The sequence below is a fragment of the Vulpes vulpes genome, chromosome 13, assembly GCF_048418805.1.
Source record: "Vulpes vulpes isolate BD-2025 chromosome 13, VulVul3, whole genome shotgun sequence".
In the NCBI taxonomy this organism is placed as follows: Eukaryota; Metazoa; Chordata; class Mammalia; order Carnivora; family Canidae; genus Vulpes; species Vulpes vulpes.
The window spans coordinates 111,616,649-111,640,843 of NC_132792.1; the positions used below are offsets into that span (position 1 = coordinate 111,616,649).

The 24,195-nt window shown below is 34.6% G+C and overlaps 1 protein-coding gene across 1 annotated transcript in view; it reads left to right on the top strand.

The window, feature by feature from the left end:
- PIK3C3 (phosphatidylinositol 3-kinase catalytic subunit type 3) overlaps positions 1 to 24,195 on the top strand; it is a 135,110-nt gene that overhangs the window by 19,039 nt on the left and 91,876 nt on the right. The window contains exons 5-6 of the mRNA XM_025997039.2: positions 20,318 to 20,404; positions 22,190 to 22,285. Coding sequence (XP_025852824.2) covers positions 20,318 to 20,404; positions 22,190 to 22,285 — 183 coding nt within the window. The remainder of the gene's footprint in view (positions 1 to 20,317; positions 20,405 to 22,189; positions 22,286 to 24,195) is intronic.

Below are 24,195 nucleotides of genomic sequence, written 5' to 3' on the forward strand. Positions count from 1 at the left end.
TCTTTTCCTCTCCTCCTCCTCCTCCCTCTCTCATTTTTCTGGTTCCACATTAAAAAGTTTGTTCAAAAAAAAAAAGTTTGTTCAATTAGGTTGTCATCCTCTTCCTCAAAACACTTTGAAATTGTCTTTGGTACATTTTTTAAAAACTGGGAAAGAATGTATATTCTGTGTTTCCATTTTTATACAAAGGGAACAGATTTTAGATGTAATACTCTTATTTCTCACACTGCCATTTTAAGAAAATAAATGAGTCTTCAATAGAAGAGGCTGATGTGGTTAGAACTGAATGGTTTATTTTTTGTACTTTGATTTTCAAGCCAGTGAATTTACTATGATTGTTTCTAATTGTTGAGAAGGCAGTTGGACTCGAGTAGATAGATGTACATAAATCTTAATAATAGCGAAGCATAGTTACTGTGCGTTGTACCCATGAGCCAAAATAAATAGCACAGTGACAGTCTTCAAACTGTCGTGTAAGAAAGTTTATTCAGTTATAGAAGTGCTTTAGTCTTGGTTGCCTGGGGATAATGGGACAAAAGGACTGTGAAATGAAGATGAACTATTTAAATGGCTTGTGGAAAGATGGCATTAGATAATTATTAAGCAAAGAACCTCAAACTCAAGCTGGACTAACTGTTCTTATTCTGACTTATTGCTTGCTCAGCTATGAAAGTTGAATTATGATTGCAGTATGAATAGCTGAAGTTTAAAAGCCCGATTTCTAGGTTGAGTATTTTTCAAAGTCAAACACTTTCAGAAGAATTTTAGTGGAATTAACCTCTCTGATTACTTTACATCATTCTGTGAACATGCCTAGTTTTCCTTTGAGGAAACAAGTGTGAGAAAAGGAAACAAATGCGAGTCTTCAGTTTGGTTTTTATTTTTTATAAGTTGGATTTCTTAGACTTAGTAGGGCATGGGAATAAATGAATGCAATAAAATGTACTCACCCCCCTTCCAGTTTTTCCTCATTATCTTTTTCCCCCAGCTCTAAATTTTGCTAATTAATATTTACAAATGTAGCATCTTTCTGTTTGAATTGATTTGTGAAAATAATCAAAGGCCAGACCTCTGCAACATACACTCTACTTTCATTGTCCATGACCTAGCCTTTTAATGATTGTGGGCCTTACTTGAGCAAATTTACCCATTGTTCCCATCTGCTCCGTTTTTCAGCTTGTCATATTGTAAGAATTTTATGACTAGGATGCATATCCACCTGGGGTTTTGGATGTGACTACCAAGCTTCAGTGTTTGATTTATATTTGAATCCATGTCTTTAGACATGAAAGGTTAGTGCAAAAGCATGCTTCTCCGCTGTCTCCTTTTCATTTTAGCAGCTCTGCTTGATGCCTTTGGAATGTGCTTTAGTTTCTGTCAATTTGATTAAGAGGAAGCAAAGAGAAAGTAACGACTAGATGAAAAATGCTTTGTGGTCTGTGTGACACAGATATGTTGGGGAAAGTTGAGTGTATAGGAGAACACTGCGACAGTGAAGTTATAGTAAGATGAGATGATGTTTCAGGCTGACCCTCATATTGTCTGCGCGGGTTCATTCTCAGTCCAGGGTCCAGGATCCAGACTTCAGGTTTATACCAATAGAAACTGGATGTTTTTAGTTCATCCGGGAATAATTAGTATCTTGAGAACAGGCTCAACGCCAATCAATTTGAAGGGTTATTTATAATCTAGAGCTGTACTGTCTAAAATAATAGCTGTAATTCGCATGTGGCAATTTAAGTTAATTAAAGTTAAATAAGATTAAAAATTCAGTTGCTCTGTTACCATAATCACATTTCAAATGCTCAATTGCCACATGTGACTAGCAGCTATTGGCCAGTGCAGATATGGAGTATTTCCATTATTGCCAAACGGTCTATTGGATAGCACTGGTCTAGAGTGCCAATTTACTAATTTGTAATGGGTTAGTGACCATATTATGTTTTGGGTAACTGTGTTATTTGTGTCTGCTACCAGAACACTGTTTCTTAAGGTACCTTGAAAATTAAATTAGTCTTCAGGAGATTGTTGATTTCTTAGCGAGCCACGAAGGAGCTAGCCTGAAGGAACTAGAAAGTGCTGTGAGATATTTCAATTTGGGGAAATCTGCAAAGGACTTTCTCTCTTGACATTGTCTTTTTAGTTAGAGCATTACTTGAATATGCTCTCTATACTATATCTTTTGAATAAACATTGACAAAATAATCGTTTAAAATTGAGATTAAGGTAACAAGAAATTTTTTGGTGACGAAATTTTGTGAAGTGGGATTGAGGCTATTAATTTTAAATTACTTTATAGTACTCTTTGACCTGCTGAAACATTTGCCCTTGAAAGAAACTATTTTACATTGAATACATTACATTGAGTGGGTACTAGTCTAAAGGCATTAATTAGAGTAGCTTACTGAGATTTTTATTTTAAATATGTGGAAAAGTCCTCTTTTGTTAACGTTTTCTTAAAATTTATTCAATGTTAAAGGGACTTTAGTCTAAGATTCTTTTGGTGCTTTTGAATATTAAAATGTCTCATTTGACAGTAGCATTTAAAAAATGACTTTACTTCACAAAATAAAATTTGGGAACATAAGTAAATATTTTGGTTGATATGCAATGTTATATTGATTTCAGGTGTACAACGTGGTGATTTGACATTTATATATTTTATGAAATGCTCACCATGATAAGTGTCATTACCATCTGTCACTGTACAATTATTACAGTAATATTCCTCTTTGTCACCACCACCATCACCTGCTCTAATGAAGGCACACTTCTGTATGTTGGAGACAAAAGGGTATTACTAGGTTAATGGTGTCATTATTATTAGTGCCATTATGAATAATAATAACTAATAATGATAATCATCTTGCATGATAAGGTGTTTTAATATCTAAGAGGCTTTTCGTATAGATCAAGAACTAAAATAGAGAAGTGTTTAAAATCATAACTTTGAACATAGTTTTTCATTCAGATTTCAGTTGTCATTTGTTTAATTGTGATCTTAGGTTAGCTACTTCACTCTTCCTAAGCCGTCATCTGTATGATAGTAATAATAGTTAACATCTACTTTTTTGCATTATTGTGAAGACTACATATAAATGAGATAAACTACTTAAAGGATTTCATATTGTGAGGCATCACTGAGCACTAACAAATGTTAGCTGTTCTTACTTTATCTTATGTACTTTCATTTGATTCTAATGAGTGTAATGATTAGACTTGTAACATACATTATTTTAACTCTTGAAAAGATGGAAACTTAAAGAAGTTAAGTGATTTATTTAAGGTGTCATGTTCAGTCAGTTGAACCAGGACCTAAATTCAGGTCTTTAAATTCTTCATGTAACTGTTTTTCCAAAGATAAGTATTTGACTTTTTTAAGATTTAAGGCATGTGAAGGGTGTCACATTATACATTGAGATTCCAGTTGTAGCCAGGGAATGCAGTAATTGATCAAGTTTGGGGTTAGTCTTGGACTATAAGAAAACAGTTTCAACAAGAGTGGAACCAACAAGACATTCCATTGATTTGAGAATTTACTTTTTAAAAGATTTTGTTTATTTATTCATGAGAGACAAAGAGAGAGGTAGAGACACAGGCAGAGGAAGAAGCAGGCTCCTCACAGGGAGCCTGATGTGGACTCCATCCATGAACTGGGATCACGCCCCAAGTCAAAGGCAGACTCTCAACTGCTGAGCCACCCAGGCGTCCCTGATTTGCGAATCTAAAAAGGAAGACAGCCCAAGAGAAACAGTGATTCTCAAGAGATTATGTGGGGTGGACATAAGTATTTATGACAAGAATTGTCTGACATTTAGAAGAAAAATCCCTAAGGATCACAAAATATTTGTATTTTAAATATAAATTTTATTTTGTTTTGAAGGCACTAGAAGAACATTGGAGAAATAGGTCTATGTGAGACAACCTAATTGAATTAGTTGAGTTTTATCTTCTTCATCAAAGTGTTCTTCAGCCTAAAGGAGTTAACCAAATCAGTTAAGTGGTAATTGAACCCCAAGATTGGTGAGAGAAGGTAGTTAAGAAGGCACTCACAGACTATAGGTTCATTCAGTTTTCCCAGTCCTTGCGAGTTAAATTATTATTTTTGTATTTAATTTAATTTAATTTTTTATTTATTTGATAGAGGGAGAGAGTACAAGCAGAGGAAGTGGCAGAGGGAGCCCGATGCAGGGCACCCTGATGCAGGGCTTGAACCCAGGATCTTGGGATCATGACCTGAGCCCAAGGCAGACCCTTAACTGTCTAAACCACCCAGGCTCCCTGAATGCCTAGATTTTAAAATTATGTATGTGTACAGTTAAGTTTTTAATTTGTGTTATAAATTTAAACAAAAAACATAAAATAATGTAATAGACATCCATGTATTCATTGTCAAGATTGGACATTTAACATTTTGCCTTGTTTCTTACTGTTTTAAAAAAGATTTTAAAAAATCACAGGTATTTGTTAAAACTTCCCTCATTATTTTGTTTTGTAATTTACTTTTATTTTTTAATTTTTTAAAAGATTTATTTATTTATTCAGAGAGAGAGAGAAAGGCAGAGACACAGGCAGAGGGAGAAGCAGGCTCCATGCAGGGAGCCTGACGTGGAACTCGATCCCGGGTCTCTAGGATCACACCCCAGGCTGCAGGCAGCGCTAAACTGCTGCGCCACCGGGGCTGCCCTACTCTTTTAAACTTAATGCTATTCTTGATAGTTATCCATGTCAATATATGTAGCTTGATTGCTTTCATTTAACTATTCTATAGCATTCCATTGGTGAATAAATTTATTTATTCTCCCAACAATTTCAGCTTTTTCTGTTATTTACAGGGCTGAAGTGAATGCCATTTCGTATTACACTGTTTCATATTGCACCCTATATCCACAAGTGATTTCTTTAGTGTAGAAATCTAGGAGTGAAATTGTTGGATTTCAAAGATTAGCTTCTATACATTTTCTGTTGCATTTATTTCTAAATCTCAAGTAGTTTTTCTTTGGTATTGTATGTCCTCTAAATATTGTATTTTTAGATTGGTAAAAAAAATAGGAATTTTGGAATAATACTGATTTCTGTTTATTAATCTTACATTCAGCAACGTTTCTGTCTGAACTCATTGTTTCAAATAGTTTATCTAATGATTCTTTTGACTTTTCTATGTGATAATGACCTGCAAATAATTTTTATTTCTTTCATTTATGTTTTTCTTCTGTGGCTGAGACATGAAACTCTGATGTAGTGTCTAACAGAAAGAGTAGTGGAGGCATCCTTGTGTGTTCCTGACTTTAAAGAAAATATTTTTACATTTAACCATTTAATAAGATATTGGCTTGTACTTCTGTGTGTGTGTGTGTGTGTGTGTGTGTATATGTATATATGGTCAAGAAAGTCCTCTTTTATATTACTAAAACTTTATATGATGCACGAGGATTGAAAATTACCAAAATATTTTGGAGATTCTTTTTTTCTTTCTTCAAAACAGTTAACATAACAGGCCTGAGGCTCCCATCTCTAGGAGGTCCTGCTTGCAGGGATGGCCCTCAGTTGATGTTTGAGAACTTGATACAGATCTTTGTGATACAGGTCTTTGTGATATAGATTTTTTTCTTTTATAATGGGAAGTCTAGCAGTGGGATGGGCATCAGATCTTTCCACCTTTCAGAGTATCAGCAACATTTTTTTTTTTTTTAAGATTTTATTTATTAGAGACAGAGAAAGAGGGGCAGAGACACAGGCAGAGGGAGAAGCAGGCTCCGTGTGGGGAGCCTGATGTGGGACTCGATCCCGGGTCTCCAGGATCACACCCTGGGCCTGAAGGCAGTGCTAAATCGCTAGGCTGTCTGGTATAGATGTTTGATGGTGCCTAGGCTATTATATATTGTGATTGATAGCAAATACCTGCTTTCTTCCTGGGAGTCTAGAACTTAGGTAGTTGAGAGCAGAGAATTCAGGGAACAAGATGTGACCAGCCCCTGATAAAAACCTCTAATCTCAAATGGGCCTTCTTAGGCTGCATTTTTCTTCCTAGAGAAAAAAGCATACTCAAGTATGGTTTTTTTGGGTGGAGGGGGAGAAGTATAGAAGCCTATGTATGCATTTTTCTAGACCCTCTGTCTTTTTTCCCTTACTGTTATTATAAATCTTAGCTGTGATTACAGCTGCCTCTGAGTCCTGTGAGTTTGTCTACTGATTTGGCGACCCCTGATACACCTAATTATATAAAGGATTACATTAATAGGTATTCTGTCTTAAATTGTTCTCACGTTCTTGGAATAAATCCTGTTTCATTATGATATGTTCTATTTAAATATTTATTTATTTGAGAGAGAGAGAGAGTGAAAGAGAGAGTACACACTCAAGCAGGGGGAGGAGTAGAGAGAGAAGGACAAGCAGAGTCCACTGTGAGTGGAGCCTAATACGGGGCTTGATCTCATAGCCCTGAGATCATGACCTGAATCAAAATCAAGATTCAGATGCTCAACTGACTGAGCCACCCAGGCGCCCCCATACGTTATTATTTTTTTTAAAAATGTTATTTATTTATTCATGAGAGACACAGAGAGAGAGGCAGAGACACAGGCAGAGGGAGAAGCAGGCTCCATGCAGGAAGCCCAGTGCGGAACTAGATCCCAGAACTCCGGGATCATGCCCTGAGCCAAAGGCAGACTCTCAACCACTGATCCACCCAGGTTTCCCTATTTTGTTTTTTAATTGTTTGATTCAGTTTGCTAATTTTCTGCTTAAATTTTTTATCTATATTTATAAATAAGAATGTCCTATTACTTTCCTTTCTTTGACTTTCCTTCTCTAATTTTATTTTTATTTTTTTTTTTTTCCTTCTCTAATTTTAATATCATGGTCATATTGATCTCAGCAGTTTTGTTGATCCATATTGTAAAACTACTTGGGTTTGAAAAAGGGGAATACAATGGGAAGAATTACTGTACCCAATATTAAGGTGTACATGTATCTCTAGTCATAGATAATGTCCTGTTCTTTTGTGTTTTGATTCGTATTTTATGTTTTTATGTTATTGTTTTATTTTGAAATAGTTGTTTTATTTCCAGTATTATCTCATATGGATAATGAGATATCCATATGAGATGTATTCCAGTTGTTTGTTATGACTATTGACTTTAGCTTTCATTGGATTGTAATTGTAGATTGGAAACTTATCTGGTGTGAGACTTTCTAAGTTGTTATACCTATTTTACTATTACTTCATATGTTTTAGGTGTTTGTTGTGTGAGGATTTTTACTTTATCTTAGTGTTCCATATTATCGAAATTGGAGCTTAAACCCAATGTTATTTGCGTATTTGCTCTTGATGTTAGTTGGATCTAGAGAACATATATTGGAAAACTAAGATTGGCAAATGTTTTGGTTTTTAGAAATATAATTTAAGAAATGAGTTTTGTTATAAGTTGGACCTCATTTTTGGTTACAAATTCTAGGACAGGTTACCAAATTGATGACTTTTTAAAAGATTGTTTTTGTTTATTCATTTGAGAGAGCACCAGCAGGGGCAGAGGCAGAGGGAGAGGGAGAAGCAGACTGCCCCCTGAGTTGGGAGCTTGATGTGGGGCTCCATCTCAGGACCAAGAGATCATTACCTGAGCCAAAGGCAGACACTTAACCATCTGAGCCACCCTTGCACCCCCAAATTGATGACTTAAATGTGTACTTTGCATAATGATATTTTCTGATTAGGTTTTAGACATATGAGACATGGAATTATCCAAGGAGATGTTTCAAAAAATGAAGGCATTATCTTTTATTTTATGTTTTTAAAATTAATAGAACTACCAAAACTGGTGGAAGATTTAAATAGTAATGAGATACATTATGGCTAGGTAGAAAGAATGGCAGTCAAAACTCCTCATTATAGCTCTCACAGTGGCTCATTTCATAACCAGCTATTTCTGTGTTTGTGGTGATTTTTCATTGATAAAAGTGGTCAATTGGGGGTATCTAGATGGCTCAGTTGGTTAATCATTCTGCTTTTGGCTCAAGTCGCGATCCCAGGGTCCTGGGATCCAGGGAGCTCAGCATCTAGCCCAGCATTGGGCTCCCTGCTCAGTGGGGAGCCTGCTTCTCCCTCTTCCTCTGCCCCACCCCCTGCCTGTGTGCATACTCTCTCTCTCAAATGAATAAGTAAAATCATAAAAAGAAAAAAAAATATGGTCATTCGGACTCTATTTTTCTAATGGGAATCATAAAAAATGACATTATCATCAACAGCATCACGATGAAAGACAAATAGTAATGAGTACAGTAGAAATTATGGTCTCAAAAAAATGAGAACCTCATTTATGTATTTTGTCTGTCATTAATGTACTTTAGTGACAAGAAGCCAACAACAACAACAGCAAAAACTCCTGTTTTTAAATGTCTACGTTTTGGGGGAATGAAAGCAGTGGTCAGAAGTGTTAATGGAGAGATTTGTTACTTTAAAAATGAAAGAACAGAATCCTGCTATAAAATTTGAGATAGGCAGAAGCATCTCACTTTGGTATATTTCCTTCCTCAGATCTTTTGTAAATGACAGTAATAAACAACAGAATTATGATGACAGCTGCTGAAATCATTCAGAGCTATGAAATTTGTTCAGTGGCACCACTGACATCATCAAAAACACCTCTTAGCTACAGGTCTTATATAAATAATAGGTGTAATTTTTATAAACATAGCTTATTGATTCTGTGTTGCAATTTTTTTTTGTTATAAAAGAAAGATTTGGGAATCTCTTATAAATTTATTCCTAATGATACACAGTAGAATCTTCTTTATCAATCACTTTGGTTTGCTTACTGTTGTCTAAGACTGTCAAAGCTTTTAGATTTGTCTTGAAAGCAATGGTAGCAAGTAGACTAAATTAGTTTTTGTCAGTGTTAAGATTGAGCCCTAAAAGAATATTGATTGATGTTCTATAAATCTATTGCCTGTCTTTACAACTATAATTTCTGCCAGAAAAATAGGAAGTAACATGCTTTTAAGACTAGATTAATCGCTAAGAAGTTTAACTGAATGAAACTTTTATGATGCAGAAACCACTCTTCCTGAATAAGATTTACATGTAAAGTTTAAAAGTAAAATTGAAGATTTGTAGTTAAGACTTCGTTAATCAGCAAGATAGAAGAAACTCCTATGCTTCCTAAGAAATAAATACAAAGTGCGTGTACAAAGTCTCTAACACACACACACAAATCCTTTTTTTAATTTTAGCAGTTCCAAGTGAATTCTTACATACAGCTATATTTGTTCTTGAATTATAAATTCCTGTATGGCTTGTATTTGATTTGATACAAGTAGGATTCATTGTCGTATGTTTATTGAAGAATTGTACATTTTAATAATAGAATTTTATGAGCCATAGTGCATCTTGTGAATGCGTTAGCTGACCTACAATGTATTCTCTTCAACTAACATTTATTAATTTAGCTCAGTTCCAGTCTAGGTTCAGGGAAGTGTTACAGTTGAAAGAATTATGCTTTGGCCTTTAACTTGAGGGAATTAAGAGGAAGAAGATAATGAGGTAGTTGAATTAAATACCACTTATATAATCATGCTGAAGAAAAATAGTCTTGTATGTAGTAATAGCAAGCACTTTATTGGTCAGTATTCTTACATGTTTCAAGAGAGAAATTTTGAACTTTCACATAGGCTCTGTGAATCTGAAAGTTTTCTTTCTGGTGACAGAGCGGACTGAGTTTTTTCATTTAATATTCCAGTGACAGGGAAAAAAAATACAACCTGTCATTTTGCCCCTCTTCGATTCCCTAAGAAAGCATATGTGTATCTGGCCCAGGTATCATATAGCTACTTTTTTGGAGGGAAAATTAATTTATCTTCTATATTTCCTCATAAAGCTCCTTGACATGAGTAAGGTTTGATACATAAAGCCTATAAATTTCTCTGTATAGGAGTTTTTGGTAACTGTATATTGAAAAATGGTGGTTTTTAATTTATACAGTTCTTTAGTAAGACCTTGTTGAAAGGCTTTTGGAAGAAATAATTTGAGAGAGAACAATTATGTTAATGCCTGGTTTCCATTTTAGATGCTCAAATTAAATTAATCAGGTCTTTTTTTTAGTTTTTATTATGAGGTGAAAGTAACTTCATTATAGCATCATCTTGATTAATGCTGATCTTTAGTGGCTTTCTCAGCAGAGATTTCCTCACATTTAATTGTTTTTAAAATAACTTTAATTAAAAAAAAATTCTTTAAATAACATTATTTTTTTAAGTAAAAGATATTTAAAAGAAAATTGGTAAAACACAAAGACTATAAAAATCTCCTCTAACCTTTTGCCCAGAAATAGCCATCATTAATATTTTTGTTATGTTTTCAGTAATCAAATAAGTATACATGTTATATAAGTGTATATGTATTTTTAAATTGGGATGATATTGTATATGTGTTTAGTTGAATCCTGTTTTTACACTTAATCATGTCTCAGAATTGTTCCAGGTCATTTAAGATACTTCTGCAATATGAGGGACGCCTGGGTTTCTCAGTGGTTAAGTGTCTGCTTTCAGTTCAGGGTGTGATCCTGGAGTTGAGGATTGAGTCCCACATTGGGCTCCCTGCATGGAGCCTGCTTCTCTCTCTGCCTGTGTCTCTGCCTTTCTCTTTCTGTGTCTCTCATGAATAAATAAATAAAGTCTTTGAAAAAAAAAGATACTTCTACAATATGATTTGTAAAAACTGTAAGACTTTGCCTGGTGTGAATGGGTGCGCCATGATGAATTTTAGCAGTCCTCTGGTTGAATATTTAAAATGTTTGCCATTCTGTGGTGTTGTAAAGCCATTATTCATTCTAAATTTTCTATTGGTTTGAAAATAAGAAAGGAGTATTGTTTTGAGTTGTTTTTAGATGGCTTATTTGATTTGCTCATATACTATATTTCCAGGTTATCATGTGTAATAATAAGGTATAAGGTATGTGTGAGTGCTTAAAATCAGGATTAAAATTTGGTATGCATCTTTGAGTTCTTTTATATATTCTGTCTTATGTGTTCATCTTGTTTTCACCACTAGTCACTAAACTCCTTATGGAATTATATCGTCTCTTAATAAACAAGAGTAACCCCTTGCATAGCATCTGTGAACTTGGGCTATGTGTCTGGTATTATTTGATAAATACATGATGATTGATTTCTTTTGTAAAGATAGGTGTATGAATACGGAAGAAACCAGCCAAGGATTATTTGAAAGGCAGAAATCATTTCTCTCTAGTTTCCTTTTGAGTCAGTGAATGTCTTCTTCCCTCTCCACACCTCTTCTCCCCATTTGTCTCACTACAGATGTCTGGGCAGACTTGAAATAAGAAGACATTATTTTTCAGTCCTTACTCTTCCCTTTCCTTCTTCAGGCTTTAAGTATAGTGTCTAAGGAAAAATGTAGATGATGATGAGCCTCAAGAAAGCTGATTCTCAGTAAGCATCCTATGTGTATGTAGATCTTCTACCCTCTACCTTTTTTTTTTTTTTTTTAAGATTTTATTTATTTATTCATGAGAGACCGGGAGAGAGAGAGAGAGAGAGAGGCAGCAACATAGGCAGAGGGAGAAGCAGACTCCATGCAGGCAACCCGACTTGGGACTTGATCTCGGGTCTCCAGGTGCTAAACCGCTGAGCCACCTGGGCTCCCTACTACCCTCCACCTTAAAGAGAACTTGATTTATTTAATTTAATATTTACTGAGGACTACCATCTGGTCTTTTGTTAATCCCTAGGCACGTGGAGTTTACTGTTGTGCCCACAGACAACCTATTTCCTTTGCCTGCGTGGTATCATTCTGTTTGTTTGGCTGATTCTTTTATCCTTCTAGTCTCTGCTTGACTATTACCTGCCTGAGAGGCCTTCTCAAGATCCCCCATTATTTTCTGTCATAGCATCCTGTTCAGTACTTTCATATTACTGCTTTAATCTGTAGATACACATAAGGGTATAAATGTAAGAGACTCATCTCTTCCTACCCTTAAGTTCTGTGAGGGCAGGGAACTTGGTTCTGTAGTTTAACATTCTCTGCTTACCTATAGTGCAGAGGACCCAATGAAAGTTTGCAGCTTTCAGTAGCAATCAAGTAACATACCCTTACACTAAGAGTATATAAATACTAGGGAAAAGTGACCCAAGGACATGAATCATTCTTCTCTCCAGATTTTTTTGAATGTACCTGTCCTGCCCTGACACCATGTTTCCCATCCATTCTCCAAACCTCTGAAGCAGAATTCTGAAGTGTACAAACATTTTTTTTCCATCTGTCACCCTTTTACATGAGAAGCCCTTTGCAAATATATTCATTGAATGGGTAAGTGCTGGATTCCATCAACCATCATAGCTCTAGCACTCAAGAAGCTTGTAGTAGAATATGAATCTATCTAGTAAGACAGGTAAGGAGAGATGAACTGTGAGTTGTGGTGATCATGGAAGTCATATTCCTAGGGATGGCTTTGACATTTGTTTTCCCAGCTATGCTTAGTTTATATTAAGTGCAGCACTTGTATTCAACACCGAGGAATATGAGACCTTGTTTCTGTCTTCCTATTAAGGCTGACAGTACATGGTTGGTACTCCAAGCAGTTTCCTGAACATACTGTCTTTAACAGTTTCTTTGATTTTAAATGGCCTTTAATGACCCATTGCTGTAAGTTTTGACGTTAGAACTCAATAATTATATTATTTCTGTGACAGTGAACTTCTCTTCTGAGTTCTGTGTGTCTTCTTGTGAATTCTGTGGAAACCTGTGTTCCTTAAAAAGGGAGATTGACACTTTTATTGCTTTCTTGACCTATCTCCTTCCTATGATGGGCACCCATGTGAGGATTATTTCTTCACAAGCAATTTGAAACAGATTGTACTAGTTTTATCCTGCTGTTTAACAGAATGCAGATTTTGTCTTTTCAAAGATCTAGGTCACTGACATTTCAGACCCAAAATGAAATATACATTGTTAAAGTTCATTTTTGTTTCTTAGTTACTGTGGAAGTGCTGAGGCTGGAGGCACCTAGCAGCTGCTTTGGACTGGTGAAAACCGCTAAGGCCATCTCCATTGTTATTAGCACCTACAAGAAATGAAGTAACATAGATTATGATCTAATTATGACACCTGCTTATAAAGTGCATAAGTGCTTTATGATTTTGTAACATTTTCCAAGTTTTTTAGTAAAAAGTTTTTATCCAGTGTTTAATCATTTCATCTGTATTGAGTCTTCAATGTAAAATGCCTTATGTATAGCATGCCAGTTGGAAAGTTGTGGGAGATTATTTTGGAGAGGAAGGCAGGGCTAATCATTTAGGAATTGTGATAGCTAATTCTAGATCTCCCTATTGCTTGAAGTCCAGTCAAGAGCTGACTGCCATCTGCAGATTCTCTCCCACAGGCCTTTTGCAATTGAGCAGTCAACTGTATTACATGTTTGGCCTTTTCAATAAGTGCTATACTAGCTAGTCTCCAAAGATGACCCTCAGTGAAACATGTCTCTTGATACTCATTCTTCCATTCCATTTTGGGATATGCACTAGCTCTGTGACTTTATTTTTATTTTATTTTTTTATACCTTAAAAAATTTAAATCCAGGTGATTAACATATAGCATATTATTAGTAGTTTCAGAAGTAGAGTTCAGTGATTCTTCAGTTGTATATTAACCAGTGCTCATTACATCAAGTGCCTTGTCTAATGCCTATAACCCAATTATCCCATCCTCCCACCCCTCCCCTCCAGTGACCCTCAATTTGTTTCCTATGATTAAGAGTCTCTTATGGTTTGTCTCCCTGTTTTATTTTTCCCTCCCTTCCCCTATGCTTCTTTGTTTGTTTCTTGAATTCCACATATGAGTGAGATCAAATGATAATTATCTTTCCCTGACTGACTTACTTCGCTTAGCAGAGTACCCTCTAGTTCCATCCACATTGTTGTAAGTGGCAGGATTTCTTTCTTTCCTTTTTTTTTTTTTTTTTTTTTTTAAGATTTTATTTTTTATTCTTGAGAGAAACAGAGAGAGAGACAAAGACATAGGCAGAGGGAGAAGCAGGTTCCCTGCAGGAGTCCAATGCAGGACTCGATCCCAGGACCCCGGGATGACAACCTGAGCCAAAGGTAGATGCTCAACCACTGAGTCACCCAGGTGCCCCAAGATTTCATTTTTTTGATGGCTGAATAATATTCCATTATTATATATATACCAAATCTTTTTTTTTTTTTATATATACCAAATCTTTATTCATTTATCTGTTGATGGATAGAGTCCATTATCTGGGCTCTTTGTATAGTTTGGCTATTGTGGACATTGCTGCTATGAATATTGGGGTACAGATGCCCCTTTGGATCACTACATTTGTATCTTTGTAGGAGAGTCTGTTATGAGTGCAGTTGCTGGTTTGTAGTGGCTCTGTGACTTTTTTTTAATTAATACAATCCATCTGAAGTGAGGCTATGCCTGTTCCAAGCCTAAACCTTAAGACAAGTGGATAGCTTCTGTTTTTGCACTTTTGGGAACAATGAGCCATATGTAAGAAGTCTGGGTATCCTGTTGGACTTCCTGTGCTGAAAGACCATCTGGAGAGGGAGTAGCACTGAGCATACATGCATAAATAGAGAGGCCCAACCACCCTGGTTTACCAGCTGAGCCCATCTTATCCCACAAGGTTATTGTAAATGTGAGTGAAGCTATCTTGGACATTCTAGCTCCAGCCACCAAAATGACAGTAGTCTCACGAGAGACTCTTAGGCCAATAGAAAAAATAATCTAGATGTCCCACAAGAAGATGGCTTCTTGACTTCTCCAAGAATCATGAGAAATAATAAACTGATTATTGTTTTAAGGTATTCAGTTTTGGGGTGATTTGTAACACAGTAAATAGATAAATAGTGCAGGTGGCTAGTGGACATTTTGAGTGACAACTTTCCAATTCTGCAGAAATTATAAAACTAAATCAAGGAGAAATATCTAGCAATTCTCTCAATCTCAGAGTCTGGTCAGGAGATAAACGTGTAAAGAGTCATGGTATAAGTGGTACCTCTCCTTTTGCAGTCACTTGTGCATTCAACAGAAGCAATAATTTTTCTGCATCAGGGTATACAGTATTCCATAGTGTATGTGTACCATAGAGTTCAGTGGACATTTATATTCTTTATGTCTAAATTTTCTGTATTGTGAATAACGATGCACAAATGTGAATTTATCTAGGATAATTTAAACTTGTGGCTTTACCAATTTATGGTACTGCCATCCTGACCATGCATTCTTTGGTGGCTATCTGTAAGGTTGAGAATGGTCATCTATAGTATTCAAATGGAGAAGCTGGTTATATGCTGCGTAAGAAATAATATGTATTAGCAGAAAACATGAATTCTGGAACTAGTGAAAATGACCTCAGAAAATTTATGACCGGGATCCCTGGGTGGCGCAGCGGTTTGGTGCCTGCCTTTGGCCCAGGGCGCCATCCTGGAGACCCGGGATCGAATCCCACGTCGGGCTCCCGGTGCATGGAGCCTGCTTCTCCCTCTGCCTATGTCTCTGCCTCTCTCTCTCTCTCTCTCTCTGTGTGACTATCATAAATAAATAAAAATTAAAAAAAAAAAAAAGAAAATTTATGACCTGTCTGATGATATAGTAAGGGAAATAAAGCCCTACTACATTCTCCTGCACCTAAACTTAATTTGCTATTCCTGATTTTTGCCTCAGAGGTAACCAGCGTTGAATAACCTACGCTGATATACTATATCATGCATAGGAAACTAGTGTTTGATACATTACAGAAATTAGTTTAACTTAAATATCTTCCTAAAGAGTGCATCAGTAAAGAAGGCAGCAAAACTGGTGGAAGGAGCATGGACTATAGAATCACATAGACCTGGGATTTAAATCCTCATTCTGCCACTTCCTTGTAGTAGTTGATAATCACCTGCAAATTGGGGTCAGAACTATCTACTTTATAGTGTGGTTATAAAAAGTGCCAAAAATTTGGCATGTGAAATAAATGTTATTTTTCTTTTCTTTCTTGCTATATTATGTCTAATCATATAAAGTCTACTGATTTTTAGTGTTAACTTTTGTTCATAAAAGCAAATCCTATAATATGGACTCTTTATATTTTCATTGATTTCAAAAACTAGTTTGGAACATGTTGCAAAGTGAGCAAGAATAAAAATCTTGATGGACTATGGGAAATAATAACTACTGTTATATTTTCCATCAGTTATCTTCTTTGAATTTTGGGAATAGGAATAGAAGTTAATACTTTTATTTTGTAGATATGGGTTCAAACATGACAGACTTATTTTTTTTTAAATTTTTTTTTATTTATTTATGATAGGCACACAGTGAGAGAGAGAGAGGGAGAGACATAGGCAGAGGGAGAAGCAGAGCCTGGAGTGGGAGCCTGACGTGGGATTCGATCCTGGGTCTCCAGGATCGCGCCCAGGGCCAAAGGCAGGCACTAAACCGCTGCGCCACCCAGGGATCCCCAAACATGACAGACTTAAATTGTTAGCATAGCATAGCATACTGTGGTGAGCCTAGCATAATGTGTAGACTTGTTTTATCACTATGTTGTACACTTGAACCTAATGTAATGCTGTAAATCAAGAATAGTTCAATTAAAAAATGAGAGTTGGAAAATGGAGTGCTAGGATTAGAACCCAGGTCTTCTGGCTCCAACTCTAGTACTCCCTTTAGGTCACATTGCCTAGTGTTCTTTGGTTTCCTTGTGACTAATTCTTGGTCTCTTTCCACTATCATAGTGTATTTGTTTAAACTTCAACAAAATGCTTAGTCCCTGTCTTATATGAGGAATTATGCTAAGCACTTATATTGCCTTATCCATTTTCATTTAGATATTACCTTGGGTAAAAGGGAATTTGTCATTTGGAAGAAAGCTAAGGTGATATTTTTATATTGCAATGATCCTCAAAATTTTTGTATGAAGTTACTGTTTTTACTTCTGAAATAGTATGGCCACGTAGTTATGCTGAGAATTCCTTAGTTGAAGAAGATAAAGAATATTGAAGAAGGTTTTTATTTCCTTGAGAGCTAATAATTGTTAGAAGTGTTTGGCGTCCTTGTAGGAATACCATCATAACATATATGATGGAAATGAAATACAAACCATTCTGTAGGGCTTTGCTGCCCAGTTTTGCTTTATGCTATGAGTTTGTTAAAAAGAAAGAGACGTTTTGAAACATGAATATTGCTGTTTAAATTACACTTTCTAATAAAATCTTGTTCCAATTTGAGGACCTTGGAAATTGTCTCATTTTCTGTGGATTTGAAGCATCAATGCATTATTTAATTTCTGAAACCAAGGGTAGATTGATATGTAAGATCTTCATAGGGCTCTGTCAACTGCAACTCCAGAAATTATTTTCTTGCTGCCAATTCTTTTTTACTGTTAATCCTTTAATCACTGCTTCTTAAAATTAAAACACACTTGCACATGTATGCCCTTAAATCTTGGAATATTAAATTATAGACCTCAGAGAAATGCCTAACTGTATGTAACTTAGTTTTTATAATTTCTTTAGATTGAGAGATGGGAAGGAAATAGACAAAGTAGTTTATTTCCCATTTGAGAAACTGTTCTTACTATAAATTTCTCTCTTTATAATCAAAATATAAGAAATGTAGAACATGGAGATACTTTTAGGAAAGACTTCATTATTTTTTAACATGTTTAAATGGCAGATTGTGGACCTTTAAAAATATAATGATTAGTGTCTAGCCAAGTGCATTTCTTATCTTGATAGTTGTATATGGTTTCTGTTATACGTAAAAATGTTTCAAATGAGAAGGTGACATTAAACCCCCCCTTTTTTAGACTTGCAAAGATTTCATTTTTATAGAGCAGTTCTAGGTTCATAGAAATATTAAGAGGAAGGTACAGAGTTCTTATATGCCCTCTGTCCCCATACCTGCCTAGTGACCCCCATTATCAGTATCCCCCACCATAGTGGTACATTTATTATAATTGATGAATCTGCATTGACACATCGTAATCCCGCATAGTTCTTAGTTTTCCTCAGGGTTCACTCTTGGTGTTGTACTTTCTGTGGGCTTGGACAGACATATAATGGTACTTATCTATCATTATATTATTATATAGCTATCTTCACTGCCCTAAAAGTTCTCTGTTCGACCTATTTATTTTTCTTCCCCTGCTAACCCCAGGCAACTGTTATAGTATTATTGTCTCTTTAGTTTTACCTTTTCCAGAATGTCATGTAGTTGGAATCATACAGTATGTAGTATTTCCAGGTTGGCTTCTTTCACGTAGTAAGTAGTATGCACTTTAGGTTCTTCTGTATCTTTATGGTTTGATAGCTCCTTTCTTTTCAGCACTGAATAATGCTCCATTGTCTGAATGTACCACATTTGTCCATTCACCTGTGAAGGACATCTTCATTCTTTCAAGTATTGGCAATTCTGAATAACTGCTATAAATATCCATGTGCAGGCTTTTGTGTGGACATGTTTTCAGCTCATTTGGGTGAATACCAAGGAATGCAATTCCTGGATCGTATGGTAAGAGTATATTTACTTTGTAAGAACTGCCACACTGTCTTCCAAAGTGGCTGTACTATTTTTTTCCCCCAATGTAGCAATGAATTCCCAGCATAAATGAGACTTCCTGTTGCTCCACATCCTCATCTGCATTTGGTGTTATAGGTGTTTACAGATTGTGGCCATTTTAATAGGTGTTTAATGGTATCTTGTTTTGATTTGCATTTCCCTGACATATAGTTCATTTGCCATCTATGTGTCTTCTTTGATGAGCTGTCCATTAAGGTTCTTTGGCACACTTTTCTTAACCAGGTTGCTTATTTTCATACTATATTTTAAGAGTTCTTTGTATGTTTTGGATGACTGTCCTTTATCAGGTATGTCTTTTGCAAATATTTTCTCCTACTCTGTGGTGTAGCTTCTCATTTTCTTGATGATGTCTTTCATAGAGCAGAAGTTTTTAATTTTAATAAGTCCAGGTTGTCAGTTATTTTCTTTCATGGATTGTGCTTTTGTGTTGCATTTAAGAAGTCATTACCATACCCACGTTCATCTAGATTTTATCCTATGTTATCTTTTAGGGGTTTTATAATTTTGCATTTAGGTGATCTATTTTTTCTTTTAAGATTTTTTTTATTTATTCATGAGAGACACACACAGAGAGAGAGGCAGAGACTTAGGCAGAGGGAGAAGCAGGCTGCATGCAGGGAGCCGAATGTGGGACTCAATCCTGGAACTCGATCCTGGGACTCCAGGATCATGCCCTGAGCCGAAGGCAGACGCTTAACTGAGCCACCCAGGCATCCCTAGGTGATCTATTTTGACTTAATTTTTGTGTTTTAAGTTCTGTGTCTAGATGCATTTTTTTTTGCATGTGGAGCACCAATTGTTCAAACCATTTGTTGAAAGTCTTTTGTTCTGTTATATTGCTTCTGCTTCTTTGCAAAAGATTAGGTGACTCTTTAAGGGGTCTATTTCTGGATTCTCTCTTCTGCTCTATTCATTTGTTTGTTTCTTCTTTTCTCAAAATCAAATATCTTGATTATTGTAGCTCTCTATTAAGTCTTGAAATTGGATACTAACAACAGTTCGAGAACTGTTGTTCTTCAAAATTGTGTTCATAATTCTTGGCCTTTTGCCTTTCCATATTAACTTTAGAATCAGCTTGTTGATATCTATAAACTGCCTGAGATTTTGACTGAGATTTTACTGAGTCTATAGATCAAGTTGGGAAGTACTGACATCTTGACAATTTCAAGTCTATCTGTGAACAGAATATATCTCTCCATTTATTTAGTTCTTTGATTTTGTTCCACATATTTTTGTAGTTTTCTTCATAGAGATGGTGTTTGTTATATTTATACCAGTTTCATTTTTAGGGTGGTAATGTAAATGATACTGTATTTTTAATTTCAAATTTGACTTGTTTATTGTTGGTATATAGGAAAGAGATTGACTTTCATTTGTTAACCTTGTATCCTACAACTTTGCTCTAAATGCTTACTAGTTCCTGGAGGTTTGTTTTTTTTTTTTTCCCCCCTGGAGGCTTTTTTGTTTGTTTGTTTGGTTTTTTTTTTGTTTTGTCTTTGTTTTTTTTTTACTTTATGTCTACAGAGATGGTCGTGTCATCTGCAAATAAAGACAGTTTTACTTCTTTCTTCACCATTGTATACCATTTATTTCCTTTTTATTGTCTTATTGCATTACTTGATACTTCTAATTAACCATGTTGATGATAATTACAATTTTTATCCTCTTTTCTACGAAACCATTGTTAAAATTTTCTTCATTTTATTTATTCTGCAGCTCACCAAAGCTCACCGACAAGGACACATGGTGAAAGTGGATTGGCTGGATAGATTGACATTTAGAGAAATAGAAATGATAAATGAGGTGGGTTGTATCCCTCTTTTTTTAACCCCCCAAAATATTTTTTCCAGATATCTAGGTCAGGACTTTTTGAGAATCATTGCTTATTGCCAGGTTATCTCACAAATGTGAGAACATTGAGGATTACTTATAGTTGTGAGTGTTGTGTTAATAAGTGGAAAACTTGGAATATCTGTTTTTCTTATGTTTTAATGTTAAATTGAACCATGAAGTAGGCAGTGGGCATCATAAGTGTACTAAGTGTTATACCTTGGTTAAGCTGAATGCCTCACTTGTGTGTTCTCTATTTGGCAGCTTATGTTTAGATTCAATTCAGTATTGGATTCTTTCAACACAATGCTGCTGTTTTCCTTCAATTACCTTAAGTCATTGTTAGTACTTGCTCTCCCCAATTAAGATACGTGTGTTTTATGTGCTATATTACATGTAGGACTCTGCACCCTTAGTAAAGTTGCATGGTTTCAACGAACTTTGTTTCTTGATCTTGTTTTTTGATCCAGAATATGTTTAATTAAAACATGGTTTCTATGAAACTCTTTCTGAAAGCTGGAACAAGATTTTCTTTTCTTTTTTCTATATTTGCACTGAAATACTAGATGTGTGGCCTAACATTCTGTGTCACGAAGATAGAACAATTATTTTAATCACATTAGGAGAGAGAAATGTCAGTTTTTGTGATGCCTACCTTATTGTGATCACCGCAGGGCATAACTGACTTATTTTATATTCTCTGAAAGAGAATATAGTGGGTTGAAAGAGAGATATTTTTAATTTTACAATGAACACTTATTAAATTCTATTGTTCATTTAAAAAAAAAGAAAATTAGTTGTGTTTAACAATGTTTATATTCAGTATGAATAAACTGGGCATTTTTTTCTAAATTTATTCATAATATACTCATATACTTCAACTGAAAACAAGTTTACTTTTTTGAATGTTTATAATAGTCACCTTCCTAAAATAGTTAAGTCAGAATATTTACTTATATTTTTCTGTTCTTCAACATAGATAGCCTTTGGTAGAAAAGGCAGTGGTAGGGTTTACTTTGTCTACCCATGCTCACCTTTTTCACCCCCGCTCTTTAAAAGATAGGAGAACATTGCCAAAACTATAATTAGACTATATAATATGTGTCATAAAGCTGAACAATTTAAGTAACTTTAGACCTTTATGATTTTACACATAAAGATTTAAAGCCGTTTTAAAAGTAACTGTTCCTCAGTATATTTAAAGTATATCGATAAAAATATACAAATGATTGCCAATTATCTTAAGACCATTTATAAATTGTGAAAAACTTGTGAGGGTTATATCTGTTTACTCAAATGGCTTCTGTCTTTAGTTACATACTTTACTTTTGTTTTTCTTATACTTCCATAGTTAGATTAGACATAAGGTTTAAGGGTAAACTGTTCTTTGCTTAAGGTTGTTATAAGTAGGAGATATCGTTATTTTTGAAATAAAAGTTTTCATGGAAATGAATAAAAAATCTCTTCAAAAATTTATATAATAAAATCCAAACTAGAATAAATCAGATATGTCATTAACTTTGAGAAGGGAGTTATAGGTGAATAGTAGACACTACTGGATAAAACAATAGTGCTATATGTAATAAAAATTGTAGTACTATATAAAATAGTGTGTTTATAATAATGAAATAAAAATTTATTGCATTTTAAGTTGATAGATCATGTATTAGTGACTTGGAAATAATGATACATACTAATTCTTTAAAGGAATGTTGAAGATCATTTTTCATAAAAATCTTTTTTTTTCTCTTTTTTTAGAGTGAGAAACGAAGTTCTAATTTCATGTACTTGATGGTTGAGTTTCGGTGTGTCAAGTGTGATGATAAGGAATATGGTATTGTTTATTATGAAAAGGTATTTGCTTTGGAACTGTTTATAGTCTCTGAAGTAGAGGGGAGGGGAAACATTAAAAAAAATTACTGTTGTACCTGCTGAGATGAATTATTTGGTTGCAGGATAGCAGCAGACAGCTGTCAGCAGCAGCTGTTTGTATATACACAAATCAGATCATATAGCTACAACAAGATTACAAAAGCCGATCACTCATGTAATGCAGTTCTGGGTTCCAGAATTCAATAAATATGTAAAAGATTAAAAACTTTTTGATTAATTGTTCTGCAAATTGGCAAGTAGGACGTTAAAGCAATAGCTTTATTAACAATTATTATTCATTTGAAAAATAAAAAGGGAATCAGTTTTTAAGTGATAAGCTGTTGAAAGTTAAGGGTATATTTATTATTTGAGTTTGTATATATAATGTGTGACCCTGACATAAGTATGCTTATGAAAGACTTCCTAAATGTGTATTTATTTATATAATTAAAGCAGAATTTAAAAACCATGTTATCAATAGGCTGAGTGATAACAAGTATGCACTTATGGATTGGCTCTGGTCTGGTCTGCTCATTATGCAAAAGAAAGTAGTGTGTTTAATATGTAGCTACTTGAAAAATATCTGTGCTTTAATGGTTGTTGAAGGGTCTTAATTTAAGCACTATAGAAATAATTCCATAAGTAGTTCAGAACTACATAAACCAGGTATTATTGTGGAAATACTTAGGTGCTTAAATCAGTTTGAGTGAGGACAGACTTGATACGTGGCATAATAGAATAATATTCTAGTATATAGCTAAGCTTATATGCAGTATCTTTATTAGAAGCAACACTTCTAAATTATATTTATGCTTTGGTGTTAGTTATTAAAGCTGTCACAGTGATTTTTTAAAATATACATTATTTTAATAACTAAGTATTTAAAAGAAGTTTTCATAATGGAGTTTTAGGGTTTGTGTAGTTAATTTATGATCATTTTTCTGGTACTTCTCAAATTAACACATACTTTTTTTCTCTTTAGCTTGTATCCCTTCTCTTTAGTAAAAGGTTAGGAAAAGTTAACTTGTTTCAGTTTTTTTTTTTTTTTTAATATGATAGTCTTTGATAAAAAGAAGTTAAGAGGATAGATGACTTAATATTGCTTATTAATTGATTAGAAAAATTACATTGAAAAAATGGGAAATATAGGTGAGTGAAATCATTTTGTCACCAATACACTTTAATAAAATCATGTTTTACATTTTATACTCTATGTAACTAAAAGCATTATTTCTTGACCATATGGGATTTATATTGCAAAAACATGCTAATGGGATTAGTACTTTCAAACATAAGAGATGTGACGAATCTTTTGAAAGACAGCTTTGATAATAGATGAAATAATAACAGAATAAAAATTAGAAGAATTTCAAGTATTTTTGAAAAGGTTCTTAACCCCTTTCTATGGCTTCTTGAAAATTGCTCATAAATTAATGCCTGTCTACCTACCCTGTCATATTTCCACTTAGTGTAAAGATTGCTGGGCCAGTGTATTGAATCTAATGGAAATAGACTTTCTTGTCACCTGTCGTTTGTGACAGATAGCCTTAGTGAAGATTACTTGTCACAGTTGGGCTGATAAATGTGTTTTCTGGTGTTGTGACTGAGAACCAGCCTGTTAAACAACGGCTGTGGGAATTTGTGGTTTTCTGTAAGACTCAATTACTGAACTAAAGTCAAGTCCCAGTACTTTCCCTCTTCAGTCTATTCTGATTTGGTTGCACATGTCTAACATTGGAAATACTAGCATTTGGAAATTGACAGAAAAGGTTGATGTGAGATGTACAGTAGTGAGGAAATGAATTTTGACCTTAATTAGTTTAGCCTTTTCCAGTATGTATGCAGTGACATTTATCATGTTGAATTACCTCTCTTGCCTGATTTGGATAGAA